The sequence below is a fragment of the Candida oxycetoniae genome (assembly GCF_023343755.2).
Source record: "Candida oxycetoniae strain CBS 10844 chromosome Unknown scaffold3, whole genome shotgun sequence".
Lineage (NCBI taxonomy): Eukaryota > Fungi > Ascomycota > Pichiomycetes > Serinales > Debaryomycetaceae > Lodderomyces > Lodderomyces oxycetoniae.
In genome coordinates, this window is record NW_026055368.1 from 489,215 (window position 1) to 500,058 (window position 10,844).

General features: G+C 37.9%; 4 protein-coding genes across 4 annotated transcripts; 3 read left to right on the top strand and 1 right to left on the bottom strand. All coding sequences in view use genetic code 12, as the record gives it.

Annotated features, from left to right (window-relative positions):
• Positions 1-1,609: 1,609 nt before the first annotated feature.
• GUT1 (glycerol kinase) lies at positions 1,610-3,505 on the top strand (the record flags this gene model as incomplete). The annotated part of the gene is made up of 1 exon (XM_049322406.1): positions 1,610-3,505. The coding sequence occupies one exon, from the start codon at positions 1,610-1,612 to the stop codon at positions 3,503-3,505; it is 1,896 nt and encodes a 631-aa protein (XP_049181824.1).
• An 82-nt stretch (positions 3,506-3,587) lies between these two features.
• KGF56_001299 (uncharacterized protein) lies at positions 3,588-4,472 on the bottom strand (the record flags this gene model as incomplete). The annotated part of the gene is made up of 1 exon (XM_049322407.1): positions 3,588-4,472. One exon carries the CDS (start codon positions 4,470-4,472, stop codon positions 3,588-3,590), a length of 885 nt encoding a protein of 294 aa, XP_049181825.1.
• A 1,229-nt stretch (positions 4,473-5,701) lies between these two features.
• On the top strand, positions 5,702-6,130 carry KGF56_001300 (uncharacterized protein; the record flags this gene model as incomplete). The annotated part of the gene is made up of 1 exon (XM_049322410.1): positions 5,702-6,130. The coding sequence occupies one exon, from the start codon at positions 5,702-5,704 to the stop codon at positions 6,128-6,130; it is 429 nt and encodes a 142-aa protein (XP_049181826.1).
• Positions 6,131-7,370: 1,240 nt separating this feature from the next.
• KGF56_001301 (uncharacterized protein) lies at positions 7,371-8,966 on the top strand (the record flags this gene model as incomplete). The annotated part of the gene is made up of 1 exon (XM_049322411.1): positions 7,371-8,966. One exon carries the CDS (start codon positions 7,371-7,373, stop codon positions 8,964-8,966), a length of 1,596 nt encoding a protein of 531 aa, XP_049181827.1.
• Between the last annotated feature and the right edge of the window lie 1,878 nt (positions 8,967-10,844).

The following is a 10,844-nucleotide window of genomic DNA, read 5'->3' on the forward strand; positions in this document are numbered from 1 at the left end:
GCGAGCTTGTGGAGTACACTAGCTGCCACCAATGCTATCGAGCGAAGCGAACTAGTGGAGCAATACTGACTATCTCATTGGCACTATCTCGCTTCGCTCGGTAGTGGAGTACACTAGCTGCCACCAATGCTATCGAGCGAAGCGAACTAGTGGAGCAATACTGACTATCTCATTGGCACTATCTCGCTTCGCTCGGTAGTGGAGTACACTAGCTGCCACCAATGCTATCGAGCGAAGCGAACTAGTGGAGCAATACTGACTATCTCATTGGCACTATCTCGCTTCGCTCGGTAGTGGAGTACACTAGCTGCCACCAATGCTATCGAGCGAAGCGAACTAGTGGAGCAATACTGACTATCTCATTGGCACTATCTCGCTTCGCTCGATAGTGGAGTAGCACTGACGATCAAGGGTTGGTTTTCATTGCAGAGTGATTTGTCATTCTGCAGCAGGAAGAAGTACAAGCTTACTCGACTTACAAAGAGGAAAAATTCACTGATTCAACACTATCTCGCTTTGCTCGATAGTGGAGAATATTGATTAATTTATTTCTTGGACTGCTAATCGGAGCTAAGTTTGCAACCATCGGAGCTAAGTCTGCAACACCCGTGTGTTGGTCCTTTAAATTATACCCCACAAAAAAAAAAAAGAAAAATAAAGTGCGCTAGTACTTCTGTTGGTTGCAGCTAGTGTTGCTCCACTATCGAGCAGAGCTAGATAGAGAGAAGGTGTAGTGATTGGATTACAGTGATTGTAGTGAAGATATAGTGAGAAGACACAGTGATTGTAGTGAAGATATAGTGAGAAGACACAATGATTGTAGTGAAAATGTAGTGAGGGTAGTGGAGTCATACTTATTAGCTTGTTACAACACTATCTCGCTTTGCTCAATAGTGTTGCTATGAAGTCATACTTACTAGCTTGTTGCAACACTATCTCGCTTTGCTCGATAGTGTTGCTGCTTGATAGTGGCTCACTAGTGTCATGAAGAATAGCCCCTTGTTCAGGAATCCCGAGCGCAATTTCGGAGTTTGGGAAAAAGGAAAAAAGGTGCGACTAACTCATGGTGGGGACAAGAAAAAAAATGGCAGTAGTATAATATTGATAATATTGCGATAGTGTTACTATTGTGCCCCACTAACTCGCTCTGCTCAATAGTGTCAGTCGATGGTGTTGCTGTGCAGTTAAATGAAGGTAGCACCTAATAAGTCCTGGTTGTGTAAGACGTGGTCTATTTGACATCATCAATTTACTTTTATTAAATATAAGAACAAATATACGCAATAGGAACAATTATACGCATTTGGTAAAAAATGATTAAATTGTGTGTCTATACATACATAATACATTGTTTGTTTCTTTTTCTTTCAAATTTCATATAGATACTTTTACACATACATTCTTTCTATACATTCTTTAATAATATACCTTCTTTTATACGTACTTCTCTTATATATAGTTTCTCTTATATAACTTTCTCTTTATACATAGTTTAATTTTTCAACTAATTTTTGTTTCTGGCTAATTTATTTTTCACTGGCTCGTGTAAGTTTCTTTGAGTATTTGTTCATAAGCCCCTAAGCTTTGCTTTCTGCACTCAGTTCTAGATATGCCTCGTCGAAACAGTCATGCCCCCTCGATTCCATTGGTAGCCACCATCGACATTGGTACAACATCAGCTAGAGCAATTTTATTTTCACAAGAGGGGCAAGAAGTAGCAAAGCATCATATAGAATACTCCACTACAGCGTCAGAAGCGCCCGAAAACTCACAAAATACCGATCAATTTAGGAGGAGGTCCTCCCTTTTACGACACAATGAACCGATTTTTTCAGCAGAGGGTGTCGCCATCTCCATCACTGATGATGTTGCCATTGAAAATAACCAATCCTCAGTGGGTCCCACTTTGAGGTTCCCCCAGCCAGGCTGGGTCGAGTGTATGCCCGTACACATTTTGGCCAACGCAGTGCAATGTTTAGTTGCCTGTCTCATTACTTTGAGGAAAATTAACCAAAATCCAAATTTGAAAGTCAAGTATAAGGTCAAATGTATTGGTATTGCGAATATGAGGGAAACTACACTCGTTTGGTCAAGAAAGACGGGAAAACCGTTGAGTGGAGGTATCACATGGACCGACACAAGAACAGCGGAAATTGTTCAGCATTTGGAAAAAATGGTCGACGAGGATAGAAAAGAAGAATTGAAAGTGAAAACTGGATTGCCCTTGTCGACGTATTTCTCAGCGGCAAAGTTGAGATGGCTTTTGGATAACGATGACACGATAAGAGAGGAATATGAAAAGGGTGACGGTAACCTCATGTTTGGAACTGTTGATACTTGGTTGATTTATCATTTGACAAAGGAGAGAAACTTTGTTACTGATATAACCAATGCCTCAAGGACGTATTTCATGAACTTAGATACACAAGATTACGACGATGATTTGTTAAACTTTTGGGGTGTTGATCCAACAAAAATTAGATTACCAAAAATTGTGTCGTCTTCTGAATTTTATGGATCTTTTGCAGCACCAAACTTGTCGAATTTAGGGTTCCATAACAAGATCACTCAGGAAGCTTATGATATTTTGAAAACAATTACTGGGGTTCCCATTTGTGGTTGTTTAGGTGATCAAAGTGCTTCTCTAGTGGGACAACTTGCATTTAATCCTGGAGCTGCTAAATGTACATATGGTACGGGTTGCTTTCTTTTATACAACACGGGGGTCCGTAAATTAATTAGTAGCCATGGAGCTTTAACCACTTTTGGTTATTGGTTCCCCACACTAAAGGGCGATGCCGCTAAGCCTTGTTACGCATTAGAAGGTTCAATTGCAGTTGCTGGATCTATCATACAGTGGCTTAGAGATAACTTGAAGATGATTGAAAATGCCAAGGATATTGGACCCTTGGCCTCTCAAGTTGAAAATTCTGGTGGAGTTGTCTTTATTCCAGCATTTAGTGGATTATATGCTCCGTACTGGGATAGAGGTGCTAGAGGAACCATTTTTGGCATGACACAGTATACTTCTGCTTCTCACATAGCACGAGCTGCTTTGGAAGGTGTTTGCTTTCAAGTAAGGGCTATTCTAAAGGCTATGGCTTCTGATGCTGGTGCGTCTGGTGATTTCTTAGAAGAAGCTTTAACTCTGCAAGCCGAGAGTCGTCCATTGTCGCATTTGGCAACTGATGGAGGTATGTCTAAAGCCGATGAAGTTTTGCAAATTCAAGCTGATATTTTAGGGCCATGCGTTACAGTGAAGAGAGCCCAAATTGCCGAGTGTACAGCATTGGGTGCTGCTATTGCTGCGGGTTTATCTTTCAAAGATGAAGAAGATCGTGTATGGAAAGATCTAGACGATGTTGTTGAAAAGATAACAAGTAAGGAGCAAGTGTTGACAAATACGTTCCATGCGGAATTACCTGATGCTGATAGGAGAAGAAACTGGAAGAGGTGGGAAAGAGCAATTGAAAGAGCTCAAGGATGGTTATTGGAAGAAGATTAAAGGTGAATTTAATAAAAAATAGAAAAGTTTGAAGGCAAATGTTGATGATTTATAGATAGATTCAGATTTAGATGTACTGTTTTTATTCAGATAATGATGAGTCGTAATTGTCTATATCTACAATGTCGTTGTCATGTATGACATGGGCGCTTTCTAGATTCTCTACATCGAAAAGAATATCCATTCGGTCCCTTTTCTGCGGCTGTTTGGGATCTTTAAATATGCTGGTGAAAAATTGACTAGTTTGTCTAGTTAAGCTATCCAAGTTGGCATTTGATTGTTTGACAAGCTGACTATCAAAAATAGCTGAGGCTTTCTTTGTTACACTAGCGCATTCGTCCATTGCTTGAGACATTATGAAGGATGCTTGTTTCTTTAAGGGGCTAAATAAAGGAGCTGGAGGTGCATAAGTAGTAGACTTTATGTTATCTTGGACTTTCAAGTTTTTTAGATCTTTCTCTGTTTGTAAAAAAGCCTGTTTGTATATGTTTTGTTTTGATGGGCTTGATTGGTTATTTAGAGCAATCTCTTGTCTATTAACGTCTTCAATCTCAATTTCGAGTTCTAGCAACTCATGTTTTTGCAAATCGAGTTCTTCCTGGAGTCTCTTTATACGTGCTTGTTTGACCAAATATTGCTCATGTAATTTTATTCGCTTTAGCTGTAACTTTGAAATTAGTGTTGAAGTCGATTTGTTTGATGTAGTTGTTATTGCTGTTGCTGATGATGTTGTTGATGACGATTCCGTTTTCGTTTTCATTAATGGTGATGATTGCCTTGGAGTAACGTGAGCCTGAATTTGCGGAATCTTTGGAATATCATTGTCCTTGTATTTGCCCTTTACCGGTTTACTAGCTGATTGGTTTATTTTGTTTTGCAGAGTTGAAACAAGAATCCCGTCTGTGCTATTTCTTTTTGGTTCAAATTTCTCCTGAATACGCAATATCGATGGGCTAACAACAGACATAGACGACGAAAGAATAATTTCTAGATCTAATGATTTCCTACCAAAAAAAAAATAAAAATAAAATTAAAATGAACCAAGAAAACTCAACCTTGAATTGAAATCTTTATTCCCTTTAAGTTAAACTTTGGCATATTTACAAGTCTCAAGATTCCGCGTTTTTTTTTTTTTTTGGGGCTCCCATATCTCTTCATCTTCCTAGCAGGGTAAACATATCGTAAATTTTGCAATATTACTTAATTTGGCAAGTTAGAAAATAAATAGTCTCTTTTGGGCAAAAGAAAAGTCGCGTTACACAAACACACAATAGATATATAAGTTTCACGTGAAATAAACGTGATCAGTGTCAGGGCGCACACTGATTACCGACACATGTGAAACTAAATTGAAAAAAAGTAAATTAAATGAAATGGGGTAGGTGGATTGAACATTTGATTTTCATATTCTCCTGTAATCTTTGATTTTCTCATGTCGACACTATCGACACTATCGAGCGAAGCGAAACAGTGGAGAAACACTTTGTACCTTGATACCTAGTGTCGATAGTGATGGTGGCAGCTAGTGTCGATAGTGATGGTGGCAGCTAGTGTCGATAGTCATGGTGGCAGCTAGTGTCGATAGTCATGGTGGCAGCTAGTGTCGATAGTCATGGTGGCAGCTAGTGTCGATAGTCATGGTGGCAGCTAGTGTCGATAGTCATGGTGGCAGCTAGTGTCGATAGTGATGGTGGCAGCTAGTGTCAGTCAGTGTTGGTGGCAGCTATGTTAGTCAGTGTCGGTGGCAGCTAGTGTTGCTCCACTATCTCGCTTCGCTCGATAGTGATAATGTTCTCTCTAAATTTTTTTTCTTTGCACTCTACAAAGGACTCGTGGGTGACCCTTTTCTGCTCTAACTTAAGGATCGCCGTTATTATGCACGTTTCAACAAATACACTACGACATCTCTCGAGTTTTATTTTAGATCAAGTGAATGTTGTTTTTTCCACCATGTAGATATACCCAACGGTTTGGCTTGCTTCCCTCTAGTTTACATGGATATAGACGTATACTACATTTGTACGTGTCTAATTTTATATGTTTTTTTTTTCCGTTTGCGACAATATATATTACCTGTGTTTATAAAACAGAAAATTCTTTTTTTCACCTATTGAGATGTTATATCACACTCTTACTTCTTCTTGTTAATCAAAATATTCAAGACCTCGATTTGATCTTCAACCCACGACTTAAATTATGGTTTTACTCAACATCAGAACATTCATATTTGGATTGATTGTATTTTATACATCATATTTGTACAATTACAAGTGTCCTTCTTTAACGCCTATCGAGAAAATCGAAAACAAGGTTTTACATCCATTGAGTTCTCAACATTCGGTTCTTTGCGACTTATTACATGGTGGCGTAAACAAGGTTGAACCTTATGTGTTTAAGGCCCACACCTTTTTGGATGAACACGTTCATTCACACCCACTTTTCATCAAGTACAAGATCCATGATAAATTTTTATGTGCTCAAGATAAGTTCAAGACTTATGTGTATCCAAGGATTTATGACTTGTATGAGTTTACTGACTCTGTAGAGGCCAAATCTTATGATCAATTGAGCCAATTTTTCAAACAAGCTAACGAGTTTGTCTATGGAAAATTGAAAAAAGATTAATTTTTTTAGTTGGTGCGACACTATCGAGCGAGCGATACTATCGAGCAGAGCGAGATAGTGGAGAAACACTTTGTACCTTGTTACCTGGTGCTGACTTGATGGTATTTTGTTGGTGCTGACTTGATGGTATTTTGGTTTTTTTGGTTTTATGACAAGTGTGTAATCGTACATAGCGGAATATCTATATAAATAGTATCATGTTTAATTCAATGCCTTGTAATATGTAGACAGTGGAGAGAGTAGAGCTGACAATGGAAGTGTTTTCTAGGACATCTTGAGCAAAATCCTATTTTTCAAGTTTTCCAGGACATCTTGAGCAGAATCCTCTTTTTTTTTTTTTCTGAAATACGGCTGTAGTGGACATTCTTTCGGATGACTAAAACATCAAGTGGCAAATATTCTAGAGAATTTTTCAGTTGGTGTTACATTGTGACTATGTAGTCTTTTGTCAAATGGACCAATGATGAGCCTTCTATTTGCAATTACACAAAGGAAACTCTTGTTGTTCAAGATACGTTATCACATTGCTGCAGAGTCGCCAGCCTCTGCTGAGAAAAAGAATAGCTTTGCCTGTAATTGCAGAGGCGCCAGCCTCTGCTGAGAAAAAGAATGTCTCTGCTTGCAACTGCAGAGGCTGGCACCTCTGCTGATGGAAAGAATGGCTCTGCTTTCTCTGATTGCTCTGTCTACTTTGCTAAGAAAAAGAATGGCTTTTTTGTCTTTTCTACAGAGGCTAGCACCTCTGGAAATAATGGCTCTTTTATCTTTTCAACAGAGGCTAGCGTCTCTACAAAAATTGACTCTTTTGTCCTTTCAACAGAGGCTAGCGTCTCTACAAAAATTGACTCTTTTGTCTTTTCAACAGAGACTAGCGCCTCTGCTTAGTGACCTCTCTGCTTGGTGACATCTCTGCTTCGACATCTCTGCTTCGACATCTCTGCTTCGACATCTCTGCTTACCTTCAAACCCATGTGAGTGCTCCACTATCTCGCTCTGCTCGATAGTGTCAATCAATGTAAAGTGCTACTGTAGGTCCAAAAAGAAAAGAGAGATAGAAATCACCAACCCGTATATTCTATAATCACAAACACAACACAAAAAAAAAAAAAAACAAACAAACAAACAAAAAAACATTGCACTATATTTCTTCTTGTAAATATCAATAAGGTGTAAGAATCACTCTTGATTTGTCTTTCGGATATTTGACACACGGGTTTGATTTGTAATTGAGATTTATGACATGACGTCCCAAATCAAATGGGCTCTTTTGGTCGTGGTCACGTATCTCATATACGCATGGACTTATGTTTGTCCACCGACGCATCAAACCGCAGATTTCAACAAGTTATCACCTGTGAATTGTCATTTTTGCAAATTGAGTGATACGGTATTGAGACCATATGTGCAGCCTATTTATGAGGTGAATATAAGACCTCAATTAGTTGAGCTTGACGAGAAATTGGACTTGAGCCATAAATTGGACATCATCAGACCATTATTTGAATCAAAGTACGGAATTAATGCAGGGTTGCAAAGGATATACAGTGCTTTGAATACAAGTATCACCAAGTTTGAATTGTTTGTGGATAAATATTTCAATATATTGGCCAAGGTGTGCTTTCTGAAGATGAGTGTATGGTTCAAAGTAATTGCTTCAAATGCTAGCAATTTCTCGCATGCAACTTCGAAACGAGTGGGATATATCGTATCATTGGCGAAAAGTGTCCCATACATAGACCGGTTTTGCAACAAAATTGAAGAGATTTATGACAAGTTGGTTCAATCATCTCAGGCAGTTAAACTTCAGGAAAAGACCACGTTTCTTAAAAGTGAATTCAAAAGTTTGGTAAAGTTTGACGAGTTTTACCCTCGAGAATTCAAATCTAGTTTGATCAATGTTGTCAAGGAAATGTTGGGCCAAAAATTTACTCTGGAGGAAGCTGGTTGGGAAAAGGGAGAAGATGATGCTGATGTAGAAACGGTTCTTATCGTATCAACGATATCCGTATTTGAAAATGGTGCATTGGTTACCGATGATATTGACCCTTTGTCAAGGGAAATATTTGACGAAATACAAATTTGGGAAAAGAAGGTTGAGAAAACAATAGAATTGGCCAAAGGGAATCTTGAAAAAGAAATGGCTCCAAAGTTGAAGGAGATTATTGAGCATTTAAAGCCCCGAATTAGTCAAGATTTTCAAGATTTGCAAAGAACAAATCATTTGCAGTATAAAGACTTGAATCGGAAAATTGTTCAGATTGAAAAAGATGTGGAAAAAACCAGGGCTAGTAATGATTCTTGTATTGAAACTATTACTCGTCAAGAGATTCGAGATGATATAGCTGCAAGCTATGAAAGCGCTCAAAATTGTTCAATTGATGTTCAACGAATTCTAACCATCAAGAACGAGGATATATTGAATGAGTATTTCAAGTGTGTTCAAGATACAATTGACATTTTGGAAACATTTGGTGAACTGATGATAAATGAATTTTCCCTGAAACTAACCCAATTGACTTTGAATTTTGATCTGGACAAAGAGGAGCTCGAATGGAAGGTGTGGAAAAAATTTCATGAAATTAAAGAGTCGTTATTTGACTTTCGAGATTCGATACTTGACAAGGCATATCAGTACAAGAATAACGGTGCGCAGACGCTGACAAAAGTAAAATTATCAGAGATTATTGGATTGGGCCCCTGGAATGAGTATTTAAGGAGCATTGAATATCATTTGAACTTTCTTTTACAAGACAATGGCGATTACCTTCGATTGATGAGAGCTAAAGCCAATTTAGCTTTTCAAGAAAGGGAAGGGTTACCTCAGTGTATCAATTAAAAAATGACAAATTAACCGTATTTTGAAAGGTTTTGAGGTAATAATATCTACTGAGGAAGAGGTATGATCCCTATCCACTTTTGAGCAAAGCGAGATAGTGTCGGTGGAAGCTAGTCAGTGCTGCTCCACTATCGAGCAAAGCGAGATAGTGGAGTAACAAGCTAGTAAGCGTCGCTAGTAAGTGCTGCTCCACTACCGAGCAAAGTGATATAGTGGAGTAACAAGCTAGTAAGCGTCACTCATAAATGGTGCTCCACTACCGAGAAAAGTGATATAGTGGAGTAACAAGCTAGTAAGCGTCACTCATAAATGGTGCTCCACTACCAAGCAAAGTAAGATAGCGTCGATTAGGGTTGCTCGATAGTGTCGGTTAATGTTGCTCGATAGTGTCGGTCTTTCTCGGCATTTCCAATCTAAAAAATAATGTGATATTTTGTTTATTACATTATCTCAAGGTGTCAAAACTAAGGATTCCATGTACTGTAGAAAAAGAAAAAAAAAATCATGTCCAATGTCAAAATGAGCACCTTATCAAAAACTCAACTGTATTAATATATTCATATATATGTATATAGAGAGAGAGAGATTACGAAAAATACTGGTAGAGGACGTTTTACATCATTTATCTACGAGACGGACGGATGACAGGTCGATACAAGTATCACACTTGAATGACAATTACTACTCACTACATATTGCTCCACTAGCAGTACTTAGTAGCTACCGCTAGAGTGATCTATTAGTTTGAGTCATCTATTAGTTTGAGTGACACCATCTCGCGTCTCTCGATGGTGGACTTTGCTCGCTAATGTCGAATCAAAATGAAAAGAAAAAGAGATTATGCATAATAAAGATAAGGCTGATTCAAGATGTAAAAGTTACAATCTGAAAGAAAACTGATTAGGAAATAGTATAATTTAATGACTTTTAGTTTAAGGATTTTAATTAAAGACTTTTAGTTCAAGGATTTTAATTATTGCACATTACAAAAATTACAGGGCATACTAAACCCTAAAGAGAAAGAAAAAGAAGTCCAAATTAAGGAACAATATAGATGAGTCCAAATTAAGGAACAATGTAGATGAGTAAAAGTCTCTTCCGAGAAACAATGTAGATGAGTAAAAGTCTCTTTGAGAGAGAAACAATCTAAACTGTAATATGTCGCAGTTCCCGGACCCGCCCCGCCGTCCCTTTTCAGCGGATCCTAAATTTACCATTACCACAATGAAACATTAGGCTAATGGTTTGTATTTTTTGTTTTGTTTTTTCTTTTATATCTCAGTCATTATCAACCAAGGAAATAATAGAGGGGAAAGTTTTTAATAAAGTTGATAAGATCTATAACCAACCACTATTCAAGACCCGGAACTTGAAGAAAAAACCCACATGAATAAGTAAAAAATCCGCTATTAATAATTGCAAACCCGTGTTGTCAAAGAAAAAAAAAAAAAAAAAAATTCAATAATAACAGATCGCATTGTTGTGATTGGACGATTAAAATTTGTTCCCAAGGTCTTTCTTATCGGGATCCCGTATGGTATGCAACAGGTCGTGTGCATTTATAGAAAAAAAATTTAAATTTCTGTTTTCTCTTTTCTTTTGGTTCGTTTCCATTAACCCAGAAAATCAATTGCTCATTGCAAGAAAGATCAAAACTCACATAATAAATTTTCTCCTGCCTAGACTTTGTATATATAGAGCGACAAAGAACAAGTTTTTATTATTAAAAAGACTAGAGGTTTTTCATTAATTGAATCTGTGCTAAACAGCATATATCATAAACAGCATATACTAAAACTTCCACCTTATCCCCCCACACACACACATACACATACACATACACTCCTACCGTTACCCCCCCCCACCCCCCCCCCCCCC